The 24848-nt window shown below is 52.9% G+C and overlaps 6 protein-coding genes and 1 non-coding gene across 7 annotated transcripts; all 7 read left to right on the forward strand.

The window, feature by feature from the left end:
- The first annotated feature begins 54 nt into the window (after positions 1-54).
- On the forward strand, positions 55-3059 carry QC764_608950 (uncharacterized protein). Its single transcript, XM_062949370.1, has 3 exons — positions 55-1838; positions 1888-2677; positions 2735-3059. Exons 1-3 carry the CDS (start codon positions 338-340, stop codon positions 2775-2777), a joined length of 2334 nt encoding a protein of 777 aa, XP_062798108.1. The 5' UTR covers positions 55-337; the 3' UTR covers positions 2778-3059.
- Positions 3060-3138: 79 nt separating this feature from the next.
- QC764_0099100 lies at positions 3139-3210 on the forward strand. Its single transcript has one exon. It is a non-coding gene; the product is annotated as a tRNA-Met (tRNA).
- Positions 3211-3533: 323 nt separating this feature from the next.
- Positions 3534-5805, forward strand: QC764_608960 (uncharacterized protein; the record flags this gene model as incomplete). The annotated part of the gene is made up of 4 exons (XM_062949371.1): positions 3534-4142; positions 4222-4647; positions 4701-5252; positions 5307-5805. 4 exons carry the CDS (start codon positions 3534-3536, stop codon positions 5373-5375), a joined length of 1656 nt encoding a protein of 551 aa, XP_062798109.1. The 3' UTR covers positions 5376-5805.
- A 536-nt stretch (positions 5806-6341) lies between these two features.
- On the forward strand, positions 6342-8760 carry QC764_608965 (uncharacterized protein). Its single transcript, XM_062949372.1, has 2 exons — positions 6342-7487; positions 7538-8760. The coding sequence occupies exons 1-2, from the start codon at positions 6853-6855 to the stop codon at positions 8304-8306; spliced, it is 1404 nt and encodes a 467-aa protein (XP_062798110.1). The 5' UTR covers positions 6342-6852; the 3' UTR covers positions 8307-8760.
- Positions 8761-9916: 1156 nt separating this feature from the next.
- QC764_608970 (uncharacterized protein) lies at positions 9917-10651 on the forward strand (the record flags this gene model as incomplete). The annotated part of the gene is made up of 1 exon (XM_062949373.1): positions 9917-10651. One exon carries the CDS (start codon positions 9917-9919, stop codon positions 10649-10651), a length of 735 nt encoding a protein of 244 aa, XP_062798111.1.
- A 1099-nt stretch (positions 10652-11750) lies between these two features.
- SUA7 (transcription initiation factor IIB) lies at positions 11751-12797 on the forward strand (the record flags this gene model as incomplete). Its single annotated transcript, XM_062949374.1, has 1 exon — positions 11751-12797. The coding sequence occupies one exon, from the start codon at positions 11751-11753 to the stop codon at positions 12795-12797; it is 1047 nt and encodes a 348-aa protein (XP_062798112.1).
- A 789-nt stretch (positions 12798-13586) lies between these two features.
- NPL6 (chromatin structure-remodeling complex subunit RSC7) lies at positions 13587-17102 on the forward strand. The gene is made up of 3 exons (XM_062949375.1): positions 13587-13766; positions 13963-14986; positions 15044-17102. Exons 1-3 carry the CDS (start codon positions 13712-13714, stop codon positions 15558-15560), a joined length of 1596 nt encoding a protein of 531 aa, XP_062798113.1. The 5' UTR covers positions 13587-13711; the 3' UTR covers positions 15561-17102.
- The last annotated feature ends 7746 nt before the right edge of the window (positions 17103-24848 follow it).

The raw sequence follows: 24848 nt of genomic DNA on the forward strand, positions 1-24848 counted from the left end.
AATTCCTCGGCAAGCAACCCCACCATGGATCCCGTCAGGTCCCTAGTGACCCTCTGCGCTGCGTAACCATGAACGGGACTGTTGGGGCCCGCTAAAACACCAGGCCAACCCAGCAATTCAGTGACAGCTGTTCGCGCAGTAAACCAGTAAGTCCAACAGATGCGTGTTTATCATTCAATACCCCGTCGCTGTGATAACTAGCTGCCCAATCACGACAACCCTCGTCCCTGAGCCCCCCTTGCGTGCCCGACGCCTAGCTCCTGAAGTTCAACGCCCGAAACTGACACCTTGACTGGAACCGCTGCCTTACCCGTCGAAGACCTTACGGCTCCCTTGCATGTCTCCCCATAATCAAGGAGAGAGCTCCCATACCCAAGATGACGGGATAGCCACAGGCGACCTGCCAACGGCCGGTCAAAGTGCTGATCAGGGCGCTGCATCGAATGAACCTTCAACCCCAGCCCCGGCAAGCGCTGCCGTGGAAGAGGACCTTCTAGACTTGGGTAATCAGGACTCCCAAGAAACTGGGGACGGCACGGTGGAATCATCGACTCTCAGGCAGGACAAGGGAAAGCAGTCGTCGTCTCTTGACGATTCGAATGACCTGATGTCATCTATCGCTACGCTAAAGCCGGCTACTTCGCCAACTACCACGACTGCCACCCAGTATCTCACCATCGAATCCCGGACATACAAAGACCCTACCCCGCCGACGCCGGCCCCTTCTCAACCTCCTTCCCGAGCACCCTCGACGGCAGCAACTTCACGCTCAAGACATGGATCTTCAGAACCATCACCTACTAGGTCTGATGTTGGTTACGACGAGAAACGATATACCAGCGAAGATGAACAAGAAAGCGGGTCAAGATCAGAAATTCAGAGCATCATGGAACAGTTCAGCGAGGAAGGCGGGGGTCCAGGGGTAGAAGAGGTCATGAGTCCACGGCTGGAGATGGCATCGCCTCTTCTTGGAAGCCCAATGTCTCACCCACCACGGAAATCAAGCTTGGAGCCTCTCACTCCTAGTCTTGCTCAGCAGTTACAAGAAGGTATACAGGGTCTACGCATGTCAGGGTCGTCACCGTCAGACACACGTGGGAAGGACAAGGAAGACTTTGGACCGCCTGTTCCGCCAAAGGATGATTCAGTGTACCCCGCCAGTCCAGGGCGTTCGCAGGATGATCTTCGAGGCAACGTGGATTCGCCAATGTCGCCGAGTACTCTCCATCGCCCTCCACCCCCAGAGCCCGAACCTGAACCGACATTGCCATTTGATTTCCACCGATTCTTGGAACAGTTGCGCAATAAGAAAGCCGATCCTGTTGCCAGATATTTAAAGTCTTTCTTGTCCGAGTTTGGAAAACGGCAATGGATGGTACATGAGCAGGTCAAGATAATTAGTGATTTCCTCACATTTATCGCCAACAAGATGGGCCAGTGCGAGGTCTGGCGCGACGTGTCCGATGCCGAATTTGACAACGCCCGCGAAGGCATGGAGAAACTTGTCATGAACCGCCTTTACAGCCAGACCTTTTCGCCCGCGATTCCACCGCCACAGCCAATTCCAGGAGCGAAGCCAAGGAGACGTGGCGGGGAGCGCCCGATGGGCCCTGGACGGCGGGGACAGCACCAGGAGGATGTTGAGCGTGACGAGATTCTTGCTCAAAAGATCAACATCTATAGTTGGGTACGAGAAGACCACTTGGATATTCCACCTGTTAATGAAAGTGGCAAGCGGTTCTTGAAGCTCGCTCAGCAAGAGTTGTTGAAGATCAAGTCGTACCGGGCGCCGAGGGACAAGATCATTTGTGTACTGAACTGCTGCAAAGTCATATTCGGTATGTTTGTTTGTGCTGGATTGTCTCGATCTTTGCTGATACCACACAGGCTTGCTAAAACACGCAAAATCCGACTCCTCGGCTGACTCGTTTATGCCCATGTTAATCTACGTTGTCCTTCACGCAAATCCCGAGCATCTTGTTTCCAATGTCCAGTACATCCTAAGGTTCCGCAATCAAGAAAAGCTTGGTGGCGAAGCCGGGTACTATCTTTCTTCGTTGATGGGAGCTATTCAGTTCATTGAGAACATGGACCGGACGACATTAACTATTACTGACGAGGAATTCGAACAAAACGTCGAGGCTGCTGTGTCTGCCATCGCCGAGAGGCACCGTGCCGAGTCTCCACCACCTCCTCCGCCTCAGTCTGAGAAGTCTTCAGCATTGAAAGCACCGTCTGCGGGTCGTGTTTCAGCTGACACGGACGCGTCTCTTCGTCCAGATACCCCACGTCGTTCTATGTCGTCGAACGAAGGCCGTGATAGCGGTGAATACAGCGGGAATGATGAAAAGGCGGCCATCACCGGCCTTCTCCGGACGATTCAAAGACCACTCAGTACCATAGGCCGCATCTTCTCGGACGAGCCCTCGTCTTCGGAACCCAGTACGAGCATTGCCTCTCCAGCTCGGACGCCTATGCCAGAGAGACCTGATGGTGATGCCCGTCGGCAAAGGCTGTCTGCCGAGGAGGCAGCTGCTCGGCAAGCCAGTGCCGAGACAGCTGAGGCTCAGCGGCTACACCGAGCAGAACATGCCAATATCGTCGAGACGCTGGCTGGCATGTTTCCAGATCTTGACAAAGACATCATCAGCGATGTCGTTTACCAAAAGGAGGGAAGGTAAGGATCTCCCAGCCCACCACCCAGGCTTTACTGTGAAACTGACATCGTTCTCAGGGTTGGGCTGGCGGTTGATGCCTGCCTTGCTTTATCGTCATGATTGGAGGGTAAAGGACTTTCAGGAAATTCAGCGTTACAGTCACACGAAGGAGGACTCGGTCGTCCTATTTTTCAATTATTCTCATTTTTTCCTTGTTAGCGAGCATAAGACGGGGAGGTTACTTATTCACACAATTTATGCATTTGGTGGTTAGACGCCAGGGTGGGTGGCTGACAGAAAGTACGGTAGTAATATCTAAACCCGGCCGATATTGATTAATTTTTAAACACACTGAGCAGTCTGCCGTTTATTTGAGTGACTTGGTGTCGTAATGCAACAGAGAGCTGTAGAGATGGTGGAAAGAGTGAATAGTGAGTGCATTGTGTAGGCTAGGTCCGCCGCAAAATTCCATCAAGCAACAAGCTGCGTGGCGCAGCGGAAGCGCGCCGGGCTCATAACCCGGAGGTCACTCGATCGAAACGAGTCGCAGCTAGCTTGTTCCTTTTTTTTTGCACTTTTTGCTCTTTGACCCTGGAAGTCATCCTCGACTCTAGTTTGCATCATTTCGCAGTTTTTCTCTCGCTTCATCTTCGTTGCAGCAGTCGAACAAGGACTTCCAAATTCGTCGACCTTTTTTTTCTTGATGTTGGAGCGCAGCAGGTGTTCTCACTGCTGACTCATCCACCCACCTACCCACCGGAATCTTATCTCCACACCGCGATGTCACCCACCGGCCTTCAACTTCTTGTCTTTTCCACCACACGACTTGCTTTTTTTTAATCACACAACCAAACTGAACGAATTAAGGCCGCGAGAATGTGCGGTATTCACGCCGTCATCTCCCCCTCTTCTTGTTCACTCCCCGAAATCTCCCCGGAGTTGCACCAGAATCTTGTCAACCGCGGACCGGACTATTTCGGGCAGGTTACGCGGGAATCGTCGGATGGGAGATGGAAGTTGCGGTTTACGTCTACTGTTTTGGCTTTGAGGGGCGACCGTGTCACGAAGCAGCCACTGCATGATGACAGTGGGAGCGGGGGTGGGAATGTGTTGTGCTGGAATGGGGAGGGGTGGAGGTTTATGGCGGAAGTAATTGGGGAACATGAGAATGATGGAGAGGTTATTTACCGAGGGTTGAAAGAGGCGAGGTCGGTGGAGGAGGTGATGGGGATTTGGAGGGGGGTTGAGGGGCCTTTTGCGTTTGTTTTCTATTGTGAGGCGCTGCAAAGGGTGTTTTGGGGACGGGATCGGTTGGGGAGACGGTCGTTGATGGTGAGGAGGTTGGAGGGGGGAGGGGTGGTGTTGGGGAGTATTGGGGATGGGGAGGGGAAGTGGGAGGAGGTGGAGGCTGACGGGGTTTATTCTCTTGAGTTGGGAGATGTGGTAGCGAGGAGGCATGATTGGGTTGAGGAGGGGGAGAGCTTCGTAAGTGCAAAATTCTGTCCTGGTGGGAGCTTGGGGGTTGTGAGAGGGGGAGACGGGGTTGTCGAGCTTACTTTGGCAGGTTTCTAGCATCGGGGTATTTAACAAGGCGCTGCCATCTCCTGAGGGAGAGACGCCGCTGACGAGCGCGTCACCTTCTGTTCGGGCGCTCAAGGACCAGCTGGTTGAATCGCTCAAGTTGAGGGTGCTAAATATTCCCAACCCGCCATCCAGTGGAACAGGCAAGACCCGCGTTGCGGTACTGTTTTCCGGTGGCCTGGATTGTACCGTCCTGGCGAGACTATGCCACGATATCCTGGAGCCTCACCAAGAAATTGATCTCCTCAATGTTGGCTTTGAGAATCCGAGAGTGGGGGCCCGGCTGAAAAAGGAGGCCAACGGCAAAGAGGTGGACTTGTACGAGGCTTGCCCGGACAGGATCACGGGAAGGAAGTCCTTCGCCGAGTTGAAGAATGTCTGTCCCGGGCGAGTCTTTCGGTTTGTCGCTGTGCGTGGTCTTCTGCAACTGGATTTTACGCCCTTGATTGCTGACTATCACAGGTAAATGTCCCCTACTCAAAATTGCAGGCCCACCGGCAGCAAATCATTTCCCTCATCCATCCTCACAATACTGTGATGGACCTTTCCATCGCATGCGCGCTTTACTTTGCCGCCCGAGGCCAAGGGTCAGTCAGATCAGAGAGTCCAGATCCGGACTCTGAGCCCTCACCTGTTTCGTACACATCGCCCGCGCGCGTCCTGCTTTCTGGCCTCGGCGCTGATGAGCTATTTGGTGGTTACTCGCGCCATGCTGCTGCTTTCCAGCAGGACGGATACACAGGGCTTGTGAAAGAACTCCTGCGGGACGTAAGCCGCCTGGCCGAGAGAAATCTAGGGAGGGATGATAGAGTCATGGCCCATTGGGGCAAGGAGGTAAGATTTCCGTTTCTGGACGAACGTCTGGTCAAGTGGGCCATCGCAACGCCTGCGTGGGAGAAGTGTGATTTTGAAAGGGAGGAAGAGAAGAGCGGTGTTGAAGCTGCAAAGAGAGTCCTGCGTCTTCTGGCGATGGAGTTGGGCATGGAGGGTGTTGCGAAGGAGAAGAAGCGAGCTGTAAGTTGGCTCGGTCTAGTGCATGATATGAAAGCTTTGCTAATTTGACGGCAGATTCAGTTCGGCTCGAGGACAGCCAAGATGGAGAGCGGCCGTGACAAAGGGACAACACTCTTGTCGTAGGTTTACTGATGACCAGTGCCATGCAATCGGTGGTAGACATGGACTGTCGGTGATGATACATTACAGATACTTCTGAGTCCGGTCTCGACAGGCGCAAATCTTTTGGGGTTGAGTCTTGTGGTTTCCTCGGAAGCCCTTGCTCTCCTGATTGCGAGTCTGCATCGCTGCATCGTGCACAGTGAAGTCAAAAGGCAAATCTGAGCCAGTCCATGTCTAGTGTTCTTGCTAGGTAACGCCGAAGTTGCGGTTGTTAGAGAAGCGTTTGCATTAACTTGGCAATCAGCTAGCGCGAAATGGGATGGAGTTTTCACTTCTTTTTGTTCAATAAACTGGGAAACAGGAGCCGATGGAGAATGAGATGATGACAAAATGAAGATGGTTGTCCCGAATGTCCAAGCACGCCGCATGTGTTGGCCGTGCCATTGCCGGGTGTATCAGATCGCCGCAAGGGGTCCGGGTCGAGGTGCCGACTTCGTATCACTGTCGCCAGCATCAAAACAGGTTGTCCTCAGCTCCGTGACTCCACGATGAGATAGCCGTGTTTGCAGCTCTGCAGAGAAGAATGTGCAAATTCTCAACTGTTCGGATGACCGTTGCAGGTCATGGATGGCCCCTGGTTTTCCCCAGGTTAGTGAGGTTGTTCTTCCCCGGCATTTTGAGCGTGTGATCGAGTCTGGACTCGCTTCTGCGGTCCGCCCGTTTTCCCCTGCAGCAGCCCGCTGACAGGGTTTGGGATAGCCCCGGCTCGCACCGGCCTTGCTGCCTTATTTATCCGTTTAAGCCTCGGCAGGGACCCTGAACCATTCAACGATGGCCTCCATCACATCGACAGGGTTGCATTGAGCCCCGTATTTGGTTGGGGATGAAGAAGCTGAAGATGTTCCGCTCTTTTTCTCTGCTTTCTGTCCAATTCAATGCGCGCGCCAAGTTGGGAGAGTTTCGTGTGTCTTGTTTTTTGTTTTGCCAGTCTCCTCGTTCCTGTTCACCCAATCCACCTTTGCGATTTGGGAATCCGCATTTTTAGCGCAACGAAACGGGCACGAAAAGCTGCATCTATTTGCTCGCATGGGTGTTAGGGCACCCCGCTACCTGCTGCTCGTCACCGTTGGGGCTTTTTTCTTTCTGCTGGGTTCGTCACGAGACGTCCCCGGCTGTCACTTCATATCAACGACCAACCCCCCCCTCCCCTGAGTGGCAGAGACTTCCACGCCGCATCTCAACTACCAACGTTTTGTGCTATTGTCAGAGGAGTGCAGGTTATTTTGATACCTGACCTGGGGAAGACCCAACGTTCGGTGGGACCGAACCGTTGTGTTGGTAACGCCAACTGGTTTCCGGATCAGACGATTGGAATTCACGCGCATGGAATTACGGTACGAGGTTTATGTTTGGGTTTTGTTGGGGCGACGACGATCTAGTATGAGGGAATTGGGAACGGTATATTGAAGCATATATATACGAAAGGGCAACAGACACCATGGGCGAGATCAAGGAATCGAGCTTTCAGGGGCCGATCAGGCCACCACTGGCGATGCCCTCTGCGCCGGGGATGCCATCGACACCTACTGGCACCAATCCGTCACCCGTCCGGCCGAAGCTCTACCGTCGCCAGTCTCGCTTCACGGAAGAGCCCATGACGGAGAGGACGCCTGCCTGCTCAGCGTCGATCCACTCCTTTGATCCCTCCGCCCTTGACGACCCAAACGTCAATACTCTCACACACACAAACACCGTTCAGCAATTCCGCACCGCGAACAGGACCGTCAGTCGAGACCTAAGCCACAGGAGCAGCAACCTCAGACGGGACCTGAACAGCTTCTCCTTTGGAGGAGCACCAACAACCCCCGTCCTACAAGAAGAGTCCCCAACAGCAATATCAAGAACGGGGACCCTCGACCCCCCACCGCAACCCCTATCCTCCCCAACTACAGCAGAGATCCCACCACCATCTGGCCCTCTCCCACTACATCAATCAGCAGGCCTATCCCCTGAAGAGAAAAGACGGGTTTGGCTCCGGTTAGCAAACTCGGTATTGCACTCCGCGCCGACGTTGGTGCTGCTGTATATAATGTCCACCTCCATCTCGGCGTTCAGATCGACCGCCAAATTCTCGTATGTTTTTTCTGCCTTCTTCATCCCCTTTGACTTACTAACGCAATCAGCTCCCCGGGCATAACCCTCCTCTCAATCCTCTACCTCGACGCAATCCTCAACATCATCACCTGCTTCCGCATCCGCTCCCCCTGGCCAAGATGGCGGTTATCCCTCCGCTTTCTTTTCGGGCTAGGGTACATGATCCTCTTTTTCGTGTACATCGGTCTCGGAAATGAGGTTTTCCCCAAGGGGTATACCTACTGGAACGTGCCAGACAAAATGGCTACACCGCTGGTGTATATCTTTCTCTGGTGGTTAGCCGCGTGGGATCTGGCACACCTGCCGGTGTGCAGACCGGAGCTGTTTAGGTGTGCTAGGAAACGGGAGGGACAGCAGGAAGGGAGGAGACCGAGTGTTGCCTTGTCGGAATTGCACCCTACCAGCTTCCGGGCTAGGGTCCCGAGTAGTGTTGGGGGGGAGAGCGTGGTGAGTTATACCTGGAGGAGGTGGGTGCAACGGACCAGGACGCATAGCACGGGGGGTGTTCACTTTCATGAGATGGGACATAATGATGTGGAGATGGGACCTACCAGGACGAGGACGAGGGAGGGGGATGTCATTGATGAGGGTGAGAGTATTAGTGGGAGGAGGTCGGAGTCGATGAGGACGGGGACCGCGCATAGTGGGGAGGTTACACTAAGGGGGGATGAGTTTGAGAGGAGGAGTGGGGAAAAGGAGAAGGAGGCTGAAGCTGGTGGCGCTGGGAAGAGAGGAGAGGAAGGCGGGCGGCTGGAGGAAAGCCCGAAGACGGTGAGGGCTGCTGATGTTGGGCAATGAGGTTGTCTCTTGTGGGGAGGTGCTGGTTGTGGTTGGGTTTTGCTAGGTCTTGGGGCTGGAACGGTGACAAGGTCTCGACTATCATGACCTGCGGCTTCATCAGACCTGTTGGTGATCTACCATCAAATCAGCCTTCATCAGCCTCCTCAAGAGCGACACAAGGGGTATTTCTTTCGGAGTTGGAACATTTGGCATAGCGTTGTTGTTGTTTGTTTGTTGGCTTGGGCAAGCGGCGTGGGTTTGAACGGAAGAGATGAAAGACGATCACGAGGTCAAGAAAGACATGCATTTCATACACGATCATTATCATCATCACGATACCCCCCTTTTTTTTAATCTCGAACACTTCCTCATTTCCACAAAAAGTATATAAAGTGCATAGCATGTAATTATCATAATAGCCCACTACACCTCTACTTGTAATCATCTAATCCTAGTATAATTTCCACTCCTCTACATAGGTCGTATGAGTAGCTCTGGAAACGTTAGCAGTGTGGTACACGAGTATGTTTGCACGTGCAAAATGACAGTTTTATAAGTCAATCACGCAGCTTTGGGGCCGGAGATCCTTGTGGTCAGCAGCCATTGGTGTAACATTTGTTCAAATCTTCAGCCCAGGTCAGAGTTGAGGCTAGCCCACGCCGTCGGCGAGTGTAGATCTTGGTAGAAAATTGGTCTCTTTGTGGATATCTCATCTCATTGGCAAACTGCCGTCTGGGCTGTGAAGTGTGGTTACGCAATTCATCGGTGATAGCAAACGTGAGTTGTTCGTTGGAACCTCGTGTTCAGGGCAGCTCCCAAGCACTTTGGGCTGCGTCTCTTCTTGGCGGTGCACCGCCGCAGGAAGAAGCCCAGGGACGGCGAAAACTTGCCCGGAGTTCGGGCATGACAAGATGATGGCACTACAGAGCTGATGAGGTCAGAGGAACCGTTCACAAAAACCACTGGGGACTATCGGTCAAAATGCATTCCAGAGCCAGACATTACCCTGCAGGTTGGTGAGGATGACCACCACTCCTGTTCCTAATGCGGCAGTCAAAGGTGTGTGTAAGCGTGCCAGCAGCGGTCCAATCCAATATGCCTTGGATGTCTTGATTACATGTGCGAGTTCATCCGCGAGGAAGCTTCGCCATAAAGTTGCAGGATTTGATCTGCTCTCAATGAATTGCCCGAGGACTTTCTCTGGGCGCCGGGTTTGCAGATTAGTTGTTGTTCTGCCTTTTGGTAGGTGGTGCTGCGCCTCACAAACCTGTCTGAATAGGAGGCCGTGGTGTAGGACGGGAGGGATCGCCAATAAGCGGAAGGGGCCATGCATCGGGACTTCCCAATAGCGAACCGGGGGTTGTCAGTGCTACCTCTCAGCCTGGCGAGTTTGAGACCCAGCATCTGGATGGTACGTGAAATCTGCCGTGCCTCTAACTATAGACAGACCATGCATGTCCTACCCCCTTGCTCGTGAATTGTCCCGATTGACGTCTTTCCTTCCATAGCTGAAGTGCTGTCTGGGTGTATATTATCGTCCGACCTACCCCACCTCCTGTGAGGTTGTCTGGTTTACTCGCTATAGTGATACCACCTTGGTCCTGGCAGTTTGTGGTCGCTTGAACAAAATGGCCCCTTTTGCTCTTGTTACTACTTCTATACTTGATACCCGTGGTGACAAGACCCCAGATACCACGGATAACGCTGTGATATGGATAGTGGTCTCCATCGTTGCCGGCACTATTGGTGTCGTGACAGCCCTTACTACACTCGTCGTCTGCTACACCAAGCGTCATCAATACAAAAAGGCAAAGGCAAGAGACCCGTATCTGAGCCGCGAAGAGTTCAGCAGGAAGAGAAAGCTGAGCGCAAATGACTTGTTCAAAGAGGAGGAGACTTGGAGGGGGCATATGATCCGCAAGTCTCTCGCCAGCCGGTCAACAAATACCATCGACCAGCAGCCACAGCAGCATCAACCAGAACCGCAACGGCAGCAACAACATCAAGAACTGGAACATGTGCCAGGATCAGACCAGCAGCAGCAACCGCTATCTCCCGCAGCGCTCTCAACAGCAGCGACCATCAATCAGATCGACCAGCAGATTTCCGAGATGGAGCGAAAAGAATCCACGAGGCTGAAGGAAGACTGGAAGAGGTGGGAAGCCCAGGTTCGACATGAACGGTCTGCTTCAGGGGAACAGCATCCAGCCATAGCGGCATCCAACAGTGTACCTATCATCGCTGTCCCTACGCCGCCAAAGCATCGATCCCACAACCGAGTATCGTTCCCAGAGTTGCGCCCAGAGCCGCTGAGGCCCCCGCCAAGAAATCCTGCCCGGTGTCAGCCGAGTAATGGTGGATGAGGGTATAAGCGTAGGAAAGAAGAAAATGGGAAAGAAAACGAAGATGCCGAGATTCATCAAGTATAGCTACAGTCTCCTCTCGAGGCTTCGAGCGCCGTGGCCATTGCAGCCTCACAGAGGTTGCGTGGTAGTCTGCGAGGAATTCTATCAGAAGACAGTTGGCTGATGCACAAGCCTCATTTGTGAAGCATGTATGCATATGATAGACACTGAGAGACCAGCTTGGTGGCTTGAAGTATAGTGCACCGCGTACTGGCAGAAGAAAGTGCTGGAAGGATCGCGAAGAGGGAGAACGGAGACGCCAATCTGGTGAATGAGAGCCAATCCAAGAGCAGAAGTTGATAGGACAAATGATGAGAGGGGATTGCATAGATAGTGAAACAAACCAGATTTCATTCATCAAGCTGCATCTGCCAACCTCTAGAGTGAACTGTTGATGGTGAGAGCAACAAGTGTGGCCATCCCAAAGAGTGGAAGACAGCCTCATCAGGTTATCTGGAGCCCGACGATCCGGCAGCCAATGGAAGCGCTCGACCAGCCCCGCCCATAAGGCTGCAAGGTCCGGTTCCGCCTGGTTCTTCAGTCATTGGCTGACTCAGCGATTTCACTTTCATTTACTTGGCGCCATCGCCCCACAGGGACCTGCCTGCCTGTCCGAGGATTTAGCAGCGGCCAACGTCAGTTTCACCAGTCGCCGACTTTCCTGTCAACCACAACTTTCTTTGACGTTGTTCTGGTCAACAGTGTCGTCCACGATCACTCTTTGCACCCTCAAACACCCAAGCATCGCCTTCAAAGTTGAGATATCCCCTCCCTAGCCAAGACCAGCACCGATATCATCGACTGCGCAATCAATCTCGAGTCCGGCCCTCGTTGACCGCACAGTCGGGGCGGCACTCTTCGGGCTTCTCCGTAGAACCGCAAACCGCTGCTTGCAAACAGCAACCCGGGCTGTTTCCTCATCGCCGCTACTTTCAATCAAAGCTACAAGTTGCGCGGCTTCTGGCGGTCATTCAACAAACCGCCTCCAACCTTAACAGCCTGACGGATCCTTTTCCCCCCGAAGTCATCTATTCTACCTACGACTGCATCAATCAACATGTCGGCCCTTTATCCTCCCCATCCCTCCTCGGCTTCCGGCGAGTACAAGGAGGACTTGAACGCCATCCTCATGTGCGCCGAGTGCAAAGAGTTTCCGCCTAACTTGATCGAGGAATTCTCATCGGGCGACATGGTTTGCGAGTCTTGTGGATTGGTCCTGGGTGAGCGTATTATTGATACGCGCTCCGAGTGGCGGACATTCTCGAATGATGACCAGGGTAACGATGACCCTTCTCGTGTTGGTGACGGTCCCAATTTGATGATCGACGGCGATCAACTGCAAACGACAATCGCTTTCGACGGCAAAGGTGCAAAGAACCTGTCCCATCTTCAAAATAAGATGACGAACGACAAGGGCTCCAAGCAACTGCTCAATGCGTATCGGGATATTCAAAGCTTTACCGACAGCATCAACACGGGTACCCAAGTTGCAAATGCTGCGAAGCACATTTACAAGTTGGTCGATGATGCCAAGGCCCTCAAGGGTAAATCACAAGAAGCGATTATCGCCGGATGCATCTTCATCGCCTGTCGACAAGCAAATGCTGACCGTACTTTCCGTGAGATTTATCGCCTCACCAAGGTCTCCAAGAAGGAGATTGGCCGCGTCTTCAAGCAGCTTGAGACCTTCCTGCAGAAGGCCGGCGGTGCCGATGACATTACCAAGGCTGGGCCATTCAACCAGACCTACCAGGCCAAGGCCTCTACTACTGCTGTCGGGCTGTGCGCTCGGTATTGCAGCAACATGGGTTTCCGCAACCCGGTCAGGGTGGAGGATGTCGCGAGACGTCTTGCCAAGAAGTCGCAACAGGTGGCTGACCTCGCTGGTCGTTCTCCCTTGTCGGTTGCGGCTGCGTGCATCTACATGGCCTCGCATTTGGTTGGAGAACCCAAGGCCTCCAAGGAAATCGCTGGTGTGGCTGGCGTCAGTGATGGTACGGTGAAGACGGCTTATCGCTACCTTTACCAGGCCAAGGATGCTCTCCTTACCAAGGAGGAATTTCCAGACGACATGCCCGATGCTTCCAAGCTCCCGGCCAACTAGGAGAAAGTCGGCTCAAAGGAGCCTCTGGCGATTTAACCAGCGTCATTACCACCGCCATTTTGTTCGCGGAGATCCGAATTGGTCTCAAGAAGTCGATATTTTAGGATCAACCAGTTGCGGATCGATACATGGCACACTACGTCTTATTCTTCCTCCGAACCGATACCGTGGTAAAAGCGGTGCCACCTATCCGGGGAAGCCTGGATCAGACTTCAATCTTCAGGAGCGGTGCTCAGTTCACAAAGGCCGAGAGGCCTGGACTCTTCTGGCGCATTTGCACGCCCACAGCACTTTTCACCATCAATCGGCGTTCTCTCCATTTGCCCTCTCCTCGCTTTTTTATTAATGTGCATCAACAGTGGGACATGGCGTTCAGGATGGAGGCTGGTTAGTATGCCCGAGTTTAGCGGCATCAAGATTACGGGAGATAGCTTGGTCAAACAGAACGCAGTTGGGATTCTTCTCTTTAATCACTGTCTGGAAATGTGCGCTATGCTGTTTTGTTTTGCTGTTGTGGAAGTAAATTTATCATGTCTTTTCACTTTTCACTGCATTTATAGAGTAATAATCTCACGATACCACACAGATTTATTTCTATTGATTGTTTATCTATCAATCCAACCCTCCCAACATGCTATTTGCTGTTGAGATCTCTCTTGACAGTGTAAAGTTGCACAGTGTGGACGGTGCCAAGAAGTGACAGCTGCCAAGCCCCTTGGGCCCCACATGGTCCCAGCGACAAATGGCAAGGTCCAAAATCCAAGCTGGCCGTGTCAATCGCGTCTTCCACAAGCAGCCGCCTCCCTCGTTATCATATCTGAGTGTCGCAACTTTTCCCCAGGACTGCACCGTTTAAAGAGCAAGTCAGCACCGAGGAGCAAACAATCATCCAGATCGCCCCAATAGACGTCGACATGCCCTCTCGGCGATCCGGTCGTGCTGCGGCCAAACGCGCTCAGCAAGCGCTTGGTAAGTAATTCACTTCAACAAGTCGCACTCCAAAGCTCCTTCTCTCTTCTAGTCACAGTCTTGGTCCCAATCCCAGTCCCAGTCCAAACTAGGGGCATCCGATCCCCACCACCACATTGTGGCATACCTTTATCCTGCACTCTGGACACTGCCTTTGACCATCAGGTTGCTAACCAGCAATCTACCATGCCTACAGAAAGCACCCCCAAGAATTTCGAGGGACTCGACGACGAAGACGAGCCCATGCCCGATGTCGATGCCGATGTCGAGGCCGATGAGGATGTTGAACCCCCGCAAGATGCAGAAGAGGAGGGTGACAAGGACGAAGACTCTGTTGCCGAAGAGGAAGAGGAGGTAGCCCAAGAGGAAGAGGAAGAGAAGTCGCCCTCACCCCCACCCGAGCCCGTCATCCGCCGCCGTCGCCTCGGCAGGCCCCCGAAGAATCGCCCGCCTGACTGGGACCAGCTTCCCATTGAGCGCCCCAATGCCGACTCGGATACTCCCCGTCGCCGTGGCAGAGGGGGTTGGCGAGGCCGTGGTGGTCGCAAAGGCCAATACTCGGCACCCACAACACAGTCGATCGATAAAGACGGTACTGTCTTGGATATCGTCAACGACGAGGTCGACCTTCCCGAAGATCCTGAGGGTGAGAAGAAGGTGGACAAACTGGGCAACCTTCAGGATGGTCGTGAATACCGCTGCCGCACCTTCACCGTTGCCGGCCGCGGCGATCGTCTCTACATGCTCTCCACCGAGCCTGCCAGATGTGTCGGTTTCCGCGATTCTTACTTGTTCTTCACCAAGCACAAGAAGCTCTTCAAAATTATCGTTAATGACGAGGAGAAGCGCGACATGATCGAACGCGATATCATCCCACATTCCTACAAAGGTCGCAGCATAGGAATCGTGACAGCGAGGTCCGTGTTCCGCGAATTCGGCGCTTTGATCATTGTCGGCGGACGGAGAATCATCGACGACTACAACGTCGCGGCAGTTCGTGAGGATGGGGCTGTTGAGGGCGAGTTGGCGGATCCTAACGACATTTACGACCCTTCGCAGCCTTACAACAAGAACCAATACGTTGCCTGGCATGGCGCCAGCGCGGTGTACCACTCCAATGCACCTACTGTTCCGCAGCAAAACGCCAAGGTCGACACGAAGAAACGTAGAGTGGCCGTCAACGACATGAATTGGCAACTTGAGCACGCCCGTGAGGCGAGGTATGTATACTCGCTTACCCGACACCTGTCTCCCGCCCGCCACTGACACCTGAACAGCCAATACAACAGCATCCTGACCGATATGCGCCGCCAGAATGTCAAGGGGGTTTACAACGTCATGACCAACTTGATGCACTATCCCCGCATCTCCCAGCCAACCCACGCCAGAATCGAACAGGTTTTCGACAGCGGCAAAGGCGAGGACGCCGAAGAGAGCAGCACATTTCCTCCGCTTGAGCCGTCCATCTCTCGGAACTTTCTGGTCATGGATACCTACATGGAGACGCCCCCGGCCGGCATCTCGCCAGCCGCCTACGAAGTGCCATTCCGCACGTCCCGTGCTGACTACGAAGCTTCAGCAGCTGCCGACCCTCTAGCACCATTTCGAGGACTTTCGGTTATATCTGACGACATCATTGCCGAGTTGCCCCCGGACTGCCGGGCTGCTTTCGACAAGGCCAGACAAGAAGAGGTCGACTGGTTTAACAAGTGGGGCGATGAAGCCAAGAATACTTCAAGACGTGAGCCAATTGTGGACAAGGCCATTGTGCCGTATCCTGTGATGATGCATTAATTCATGTTTGGAGGAAGTTTTTGTAACTAATCTTTTTTCTTTTTTCCCTTTCTTTTTTAGTTCTGGGCTCTGGGTTTAATACTTTGACTTCTGCGTCTGACTTTGTTGGTCTGCACGAGGGGGAATATAGCCCCGGTATTTTTGCCAGTTTGGAGCAGCCTATTTCTGCTGAGGGCGCCCAGGGGGCTGGGACACTTTGGCCTCGTCCGCAGGCTCATTATCAGGCTGCTCCCGCCGCAGGGTTCACGGATCAGGAGTGGGCGGGTCTGGGGGACCATGGGAGAGCGCAGTTCAGCGTTTAGGAAAGACCTGTGCCCTTTGGTCCCCAGGCCGTTCCTTTCGAGAACACCAACATTGCATCCCAAGGCTTTCCTGTCGAGAACACCAATAACGCTACCGAGACGAAGCCACCGGCCAAGAGGAAGCGTCAGCGAACCAAGAAGGATGCTGTTCCTGAGCCTCCTGCAGTTCGTGGTGACTTGTTTCTCGATGCCGCCAGCGGCCTGGTTCCAGTTTCTGCTGGGTCAAAGAGGCGAAGGGGCCGTCCTGCTGTTTCGGCTCACAGCGTTGTCCCTAATGCTCAATCTACCCCCGGCCTGCCTCTGCTTTCGCCTGCTCCTGCCAAACACTATGGTGCTGGGGTCTTGAACGGTCACGACTCGGTATCAAGCATGATAGGGGCCCGGTTTGCGTCTGAAGCACAGTCTATTGCTCAGTCTGTTCCCAACTTGCTGGTACTTGCGCCCGCCCCGCCCAACATCCATGGCCATGGGGTTCTGAACGGTCACGACACGGTATCGAGCATGCCTGGGGCCCAGTTTGCCTCTGAGGTACCGCCTGCTCTGTTGAGTGGCAACGCTATGCCTAATGCTCAGTCTTCCACTGGTCTGACGGTTCTTGCGCCTGCGCCGCCCAACAACCATGGCCATGGTCTTTTAAACGGCCACGACACGGTATCGAGCATGCTTGGGGCTCAGTTTGCAGCTGAGGCAGCGCCTGCTGTTCCGGCGCCGTCGTCCAATGTTGCAGCCGGGTTCCTGAACGGTCACGACACTGTGTCTAGCATGATCGCGGCTCAGATTCACTCTGGGGTGATGCCTACTCCGTTGCCGGATTTGGCTGCTACTATGCGGCCGAGCCCGAGGAAGAGGCGTTAAGTTCAGGTCCTAGGGTCTTTGTATGTACTATCACGGGATTTGCGTGGCGTTGTTGGGTTTGGTTTTCTAATTTCTGTTTTTCATTTCCGCCAGGTTCTTTTGATTTTCAGGGTGGCCTCTAGTCAGGAGACTTTGGCATTTTCTTTCTGATTTGGGACTACAAGAAGGCATTTACTTGGGGAAAGAAGAGCTATGGGCGTTGTATCGGGAGGGACTTATTGTTTGGGAAATGCGGAAAAGAAAATGGAGGGGAGGAAAATTTGTTGGCTTATGTTGGAGTCTCTCTCCCATATTCGGGCTCCCTGTGTGGTTGTGAGTGGAATGATGAGCACAACGCATGATAAAGGGAGGGCTACAGGGAGATGTGTGGACTGTGGATGGGAGGAAATGGATAGGCAGGGGGGGATTTAGATGGGGAATGGATGTTGTGCTAGTGTATGTGGGTGTTGCCCTGGGATCAATTTCTGTGCCGACTTTGTGAGGGATATGTATGGTCAAGAATTATACTGATGATAGACTTGAGAGACGCTCTCTGTCAAAAGAGTAAATGTTGATTCTAACCCCCAGCAGCTGTTTGACTTGCCATGTGGCGTGTACAGTACAAAATACTGAGATGTCTAGACGTTTTGAAGAGCAGAAATACGGAGAAGGAGCAAGAGTGTAGGGGTGAGTTTATGGAATATGACAGATCTGATATATACAGAGATGGAGGAAGCAGCAGATCATGCATTGTGTCTTGTCCCTCCGACTGTTGCCCTTCTGTCGTATTCAGTAAGGTTGCAAAACTATAAAGCATATGTGTAACTGTGCAGGATTGGGACCTGTCCAGCTCCATCAACTAGGTACCTTGATCATTTGAGGGCCTTCCACCGTTTCGAAGCTCCAAGATTCTGCGACTGGTAAGGGGGGTCCCAATCTCCAGACACTGACCACCATAAATATGCCAGAACTGTCGACTACGACACCGGCAGGGTACTCCCGCACAAGGCATTCGGGACCGAATGGTCGATAAAGGGGATTCCAAGAGTTCTTCTGGCGGCTGCCAAAATACGAATCATGCATCTCTGCCCAAGGCTTGCAGCTAGGTTGGTCTTTTGACGCGGGAGGATGGCATCCAATGGCCTAGAGGGCTCGATCGAGATCTTGCATTATCTGCCTTTTTTCCCCCTTCCCCTTCATTTAGATGTTCCCTCATCCATGGGCTTGCCTACCCTCTGCTGTCTACCTACTGGGCTCTGTAAGTCCTTTGTGCAACAGCAAAAGTGCATGTGATGGATGTAATTTGTTGCCGATTTGAAGAGAGCGTGGTTCCAATCCCTTTCTGGCGGGATATGTCTTATCTCTGAGGCTCATCAGGGTAACGTTGTGAAGCCGTTGGAGGGTGCGGCCTGGAAATGTGTGTCCCTGCCATAGGCAGAGACTGAATCCTCAGGCACGGAAAGTGAAGCAAGCGTGAGGAAGTTTCGAGATGTTGATTCTAAGGAACCCCCCATGCCATGGACAGAACAACTGGCACTGTAAAAAGTCAAGGCAAGAGAGGATAGTATCCTGACCCACATATCAAAAGATAGTTACGAGGCCTTGAAAGATAGTTAAGAGGCCTTAAAAGATTTAAAAAGCCTATCTTTATCTAAACAGGTATAAGGTAAGTTGAGAGTTATTATACCTATCTATTACTGATTTGGAGTACCGGTTATCTTATCCACGACGTGCCTACCTACCCAGAAGCTACAGACAAACAAGTCTTCAAAACTGATTTGCATGTTGAAATTGAACAGATTGGATATGAAGCGCTTGTCACATGTCCGTCATACAAGCATTTGTTCTAGAGGGTGCGTGCGTGTCTTGACGACAGTCGTCTCGGCTACTGCAGGAGTTGATGCCTCAAGTTGCAGCTCTGATGCTCGGGATGCTTTGGGTTTATGCCATGCAGGTGGTGGTGCTTGCAGCGGAAATTCGTTCGCTGTGTCAACACCTCAGTGAGAGACTAACATTATGTGAACCTTTATGCGGCATAAATCCAAGATTGGGTACAATCGCCGTTCATATGATGGGTTATGATGAGGTCCTTCTACGTTGGGACTACATGTCGGCCTGGACATGTACCGACTCCGAACATTTGCATGGAGGAGAACTTCCAGCGTCTCTGATGGGAAAGCCGAAGTGGTCAATCCTGCAAAACGGTTTGAAAGGAAAGAAGGGTAGCAATCCCGAGCCTGATTTCCGTGTGTTGTGCCACTCCTCTCGTGACGAGTCCAGGCACCGTACAGCATACAGGCAGAGTACCACTGTCATATCCGCTGTGGCTGCTTGCTGCCTGTCAATATTGACGTCTCCCTCCGTCTGTCTGTCTCCCAACCTCTCCAGCTTTCCTCCGGCGGAAATACGGACACGGGGTAAAAGACAACCCTACTGCATCTGGTAGGCCGCAAGGCACTGCTGCGCAAGAAAAAGATCGCTCCCTCTCCTGTTGCACCTCCCCACTCACACCTCAACAGTTAAACCCACACATCGAACTTGACTCTTCACGATCGTTCAAACCTGCCTCACGTAACGCGGAGAGTTCGCCACCCGTAAAACCAACCCTACCTTACTCTTTCTGAACGGACGAACAGCTCCTGAACTGATTGGTATGTGCATGATGCAATGCACGCCCTACAGTCACCTCTCGTGGGAACACTCGCTCAAAAACAAAAGAAAAAAAGTTCTTACCGCATCATCACGAGACTTGTTCAAAGTTTCCTTCCTCATCAACTTTGCCCAAGCGCTGCGCTCAATAACTTTTCCAACTCCTTGGGGATACCGCCGGATGTGACCTTGAAGGCGAACGGCGGCCGTGGCGGGTAAGCCCGATTTTGTGTTGGCGCGGGGGAAAGCTGTAAGAAAGCCGGAATATCTGCATAGTGTCAGTCTAATATGATCAGACTTGCAGAGTAGCACTGGGAAACGACAGTCGCCCCCCCCCGGATAAGTGATGAACTTGTCATATTTTCCACCGTTGACGCCGAACCCCGCGCTTGTCTTCTAGAGAGAAAAGAAGTGGGATATTTTTGTCCAGTTGTCCAAAGACGAAGTGGGCTGGTTTGGTGGTTGGCTGTGACAGCTCTCGCTGCCTTGCAGATTTCCGGGCCGGCCGTTTCGATTCTCTCTTCTTCTTCTTCCCTTCACATGGTCTCTCTTGTTGGGAATGGTTCAGTCAGTTTTGTCTTCCATTCATCCACGATCTGCGTCATCAACCATCCATCATGAACCTCTCAAAAGACCCTGATGATCCAGATCAACACCGCCACAACTGGCCGTGTCCTCGTCATCAACAAGGAAAGACCCTGAACAAAAACTGAAGAAAAATTAAAATAAAAAAAAACCTCGATCTGAAAAAAAAATTAGGGGTCCAGCATGGACGATGCCGACTCTGTCCCAACCCACAATTGGAACATCCAGAACAAATCGACACTTCTCTTTTCCAATGGAGTATTGTCATTCGATCTTCCAGCCAAGCTCAGGAAAGCCAAGCTCTTCCTGCCCTGTTGCCTCCCCTCATCTGTCATACCCTTCCCAAAGCGGGAAAAAACGATGAATAATACGACTGCGGTAATTTTTGGTTTTTGATGCTCGTCTTTCGCGGATATTTTTTCTTAGGGGACTGTTACGGAAGAAAAAACCCCACAAACAAGCCCCACCCCAGAACAACTGTTACGCTAGGAGGCTAGCTAGCTATCAGACGGTCTTGGCCTCTGTCTTTTTTTTCTTTCTTTCCTTTTCGCTTTTTTGTATTGGGGGTTACAGCAAACTCCACCTCTCCTCACTTGCCCCTCTCTCCGCGCACGGGGCAGTTTTGCTGCCCAACTCCGATTCTAGCCATACACAGACGCCGGAGCCCGAGGGAATGCAGCGTTAAGCTGAAAGCTGTCGAGGGGACGAACGGAGACGACGACGGCACCAGCTCGCGGTAGATGCCGGAGGCCAGCTTTTGCAAAACAAGGAGATGGAGGTGTCCGTCAGCACGAGACAGGGTGGAGACCACTCGGACGTAACAGGGAGCCCAGATCGGCCGTCCGGCACGGTGGACGCCGGCCGGTGGTGGGCTAGGAGAATAGATCGGATCTGACTTTTGTATTGTTGGTTGCTGCCGAAAATGTGCGCTACCTACCCCTCCCGCCCCTCATCTGTTCACCATCTAGCAGGAATGGCAGATGAATTCATGATGCTCTCGGTATGTTTCGTAATCGAGCCTACGTCTGTACATGACGAGGCATCGCGGATAGGTCGGGGGAACAAAAAAACGGTTAACGGTATTTGGTGGCCGGTAATCGACGGTTGGGAAAGCCGGCCTCGTCCAACAAAGTGACCTGACCTTGCTCACTGCTCAGACAAAACAGCATGACGATTCCTTCTAGGCAGCTGAACCAGCCTATGAACAGCTGACGACTCACGACTCGTTGGATTTTCAACGTCAGCAGAGCCCTACCGAAAAAAGTTTGATTTGGTGGCCATGCACCTCCGCCGTTGTCGGCTTCACTTTGAGGTTTGCCGGTTTCTGAATCGTTGATAGGTAGACGACTCCAATGACTGGCCCGCCGAGGCAGAGTCGATCCCCCACCCAGTGCTGTGATTGCAATTCGACCACGATTGTACATGCAGACCTGGGAAGCGCTAGATTAGGGAAACCGTTCTGCAGGAGAAGGCATCGAATGCTGCCGGAGCGAATGAAAACCTCCGAACCGGCCCCAGTGCCTTGCGTCTCGACCACACCATCACCGGCTCTGCAGCTTGTGCATTTCTACCAGCTTGGAAGCTCTCTGTTGCTGTTCTTCTTCGACGTGGTTCTGGCCTCAGTTGAATGCATCCAACCGAGGAAAGGTGACGCAGTGGGGAAGGTTGGAGAATCCCCCCTCGAGGCGTTCCATGCACGGCGATGAAAAGAGGTAGACGATGGGAATGGGCTTGCCACACCGCCTACTAAAGCATGCGAGTGCTGCCAATGTGGAGTTTTCTATGCCAGTCTGCTTCCGGCATGCACAGCAGTGGCTATCATTAATCAGCACCTTGGGGGAGCGGAAGCCGGCGAGACTGGTCGTGAGGTCACTGCTGTGGTTCAGCTCCCACAAGGTGACCCCGAAGAAGAAGCTGGGTGGGTGACCGAGTGTGGTGGTGGTCCGGCTGAGAAAGACGTCACTGTTTGAAGGGTCATAGCCATAATTTGGCCCCTTCGTCAACCACGTGAAGGAGAGGCCGGCTTGTAAAACTTGCCCTGCCTGCCATCTATCTCCTGTGATCGGGGTTCGAGTTCTGACACATATCTGCAGGAGGTAGACATGCGGCAAAGCTTCCCGTACTCGAGCATGCGGAACAACGCTGGCAAATGCGGCCGAAATAGCAATTGTGCGGCATGGAAGCCAGTTTGCCGGACCTGCTGACAAGAGATGTTTCGCCAGAGGTTGCAGAAAAGCAAAAGCAAAGCTTCTGCTGTGGCTCCTGAGACTGCCGAGAGGATTTCGTCAGTTGCGGCTCTATCCACCGTGTTCGCCATGCAAACTCGATAAATATCCTCGAAAGAGGGGTCCTCCGTTTTGCCATTCGATGCTTTCAAGCGCTGGAGGTTCATCTCCATGGGGTAAGAGGCCATGTAATTACCGTTCTTGTGGTTGGCCCAGCCCTTCGGTTGGCTGTTGAAACTCGGAGGGGGGGAAGGGGGGCTGCTGAAGGGAGCTTCACTAGATGTCGCGCAAAAAGCGTGTCATTGAAAAACAGACAGCGGTTGATCCGACCAGTCATGCGAGGATACCCCCCGATCCGAAAATCCCCACCTCTCTTCAACAAAAATGTTTGCTGTTGTTGCAGTAAGCGCACAGTTGCATTTCGATAACACACACTGAAGGTATGGTGAAAGCTTTGGCATGTCGTATGCTATGTCAAGTCTTGTGATGACGGACTGCCATGGTTGTAGCCTTCTGGTTGACTCTTCCACCTTCGAATTTGATCGACTCACGCTTTTCTGACACGGAAAAGATCTGGTGGTTGGGTGTCATTGTTCAGCTCCCCGAGCCATGGAACAGGCGAAAAAGACAACTGGATAGGGTGGATGGAGTGGTCTCCCGGCAGCACGGTCCCATTGGCCTCGCGCCGCGACAAGCCAGGTTTTGACCGCTTCGTCCAGATCTCTAGGCCGGCACCAGTGGGGTATTCGTAGCCTCCTCGAGAAACGCAGAAACCACTGAGGGTTGTTTCCCCTGAATTGTCCTTCCTGACTCGCGTCTCCGGAATGTTATTACAAGAGAAAGACCGGGCTTCAGGGTCCAGTGCCTGTACCTGAACCCGAACGCAAAAGAGCTGCCGATATCATCGTGTTGTTGTTATTCAAGGCCAAGAAGTTGCGCGCATTTTTGACCGACCCGAGATGAAGGTTAGCAAACCCCCCATTCCAAGACGGGTTTGGTCGGTCCGTGGGCAATTTTCAAATTTGGCAGCACAGTTGGAGGGCCAGTTTTCCGGGTCCTGAAGGATGCTGGACGGGGGTACGTACCGGCCATGTTGTATCAGCCGTTGGAAACTGTCGCTTGTAGCGGTGTTTGTTTTTCATGAGAGTTTCAAGCTTTCAACTTGCTGGTACTGGCGTCGAGAACGCTTCGAGTCTTCAAAGTCTACTGATCTTCAAGCACAAGACGGTGGATTGTTGACAGATGGCACTGATGTCAAGCTGGAGTTGGCTTGGGGCTGATGCTGGCTAGCCTGTGGCTGACAGAGCCACCATCTCGGGCTGTGAACGGTGAACTGAAGAGAAGGACTCATGAATCTGGAGGTTGAAGCGCCGCTTTCAATCAGGAACAAATTTGGAGGACTGGACGGGATGTTCACATGGGAGATGGAAGGCTTGCGTTGTTCGAGCCCTTCTCCTCATCCGATATTGCACTTCCATTATTGATGTACCCGTGGCCCTGAGACAGGGACATTGGTACTTTGGGAAACCGGCCCCTCTGGTAATTGTGGAAATTACATGGGCCACGCGGTCATGATCGATGAGGCTGGGGCTGCACCCCGAGGGAGTCGCAGTAGAAATCTCATCCCACGCTGATGTGGGACCAAGAGTTGCACTGTTGTTTGCCTAGCAGTTTTGGGTGAGGGTTTCGCGCTGCCACTGTTTCCTCTCTAATGACGGGGCTGGATCTCGAAGACCACACAATTTCAAGAGGCTCGTGTTTGCTTCATGACAAAGCTCTCTCTTACGAGTCAATCAAGCAGAGGGCATCAGGGCATTAGCACGGCTAGCTCCTGACGACCCGGCTGCCTGGATGATCGATTTATTTCTCCTTCTGTACAAAAGACCACTTCTGGGAATCTGGAATTTGGACAAATTGGTGCGAGGGCTCTTAACCAACCCTGAGTGGGGGGGACAAGACAAGAGATGGCTGGTGCTCGTGTTCCACGCCCCTTCGATGGTCCGTTACCCAGCCCTTGCTCCCTGTTTTGGTGTACCCGTGGCGTGCCGAACGGGGCGGGTCCTGGTTGAGAAACGAGAAACGGTGAGTGGATGTTGACGACAAATTGGCCACCCTGGAGATGGCGGTTGTCGTGCACGATTGGCAAGCCCTGATCATTTCCGTCATACCGTGCAGCAGACCAGCAGCAGAGTCGCACCAGTTTCTGATGCACACTCCCCCCAGCCAAAAAAACGCCTCTCAGCACACCGCAGCGCCTTCCAGGTTGTGAGTGGGCGCGAGGATTCGCAGGAGCAGCATGACCACGGCGGCCACGGATGGTGATGGGAGTGACGGGAAGTGAATCAAGCGCTCATTGTCAACCTGGCCCCAAGGACCCGCGTCTGCTGACGATGGATAGTTGTTAGCAATAGCAGGTGTCTGCTATTGTCCATTGTCTATGACTTCTCGTCAAAAAGGTTGCTGATAGGGTTGTAGAGGCACAGAATCATAGAATCATCAGGAGAGTTGGGTCGTGACCAATAGCGGGAATGATTTTGGAGAAGTGACTGTTTTACTCCAAGCCTGCGCCCAGGCCAACCGGCGGTGGGTCACTAACAGAAGTCTTCCTCGCCCCATCAGCCAGCCAGCGTGTTCCCAGTGAACCCACCCGCTGCTCCGCTTCGCTAGCTCCCAAATCCCAGCGGCATCACTCG

Source organism: Podospora pseudoanserina, chromosome 6 (assembly GCF_035222485.1).
Source record: "Podospora pseudoanserina strain CBS 124.78 chromosome 6, whole genome shotgun sequence".
Lineage (NCBI taxonomy): Eukaryota > Fungi > Ascomycota > Sordariomycetes > Sordariales > Podosporaceae > Podospora > Podospora pseudoanserina.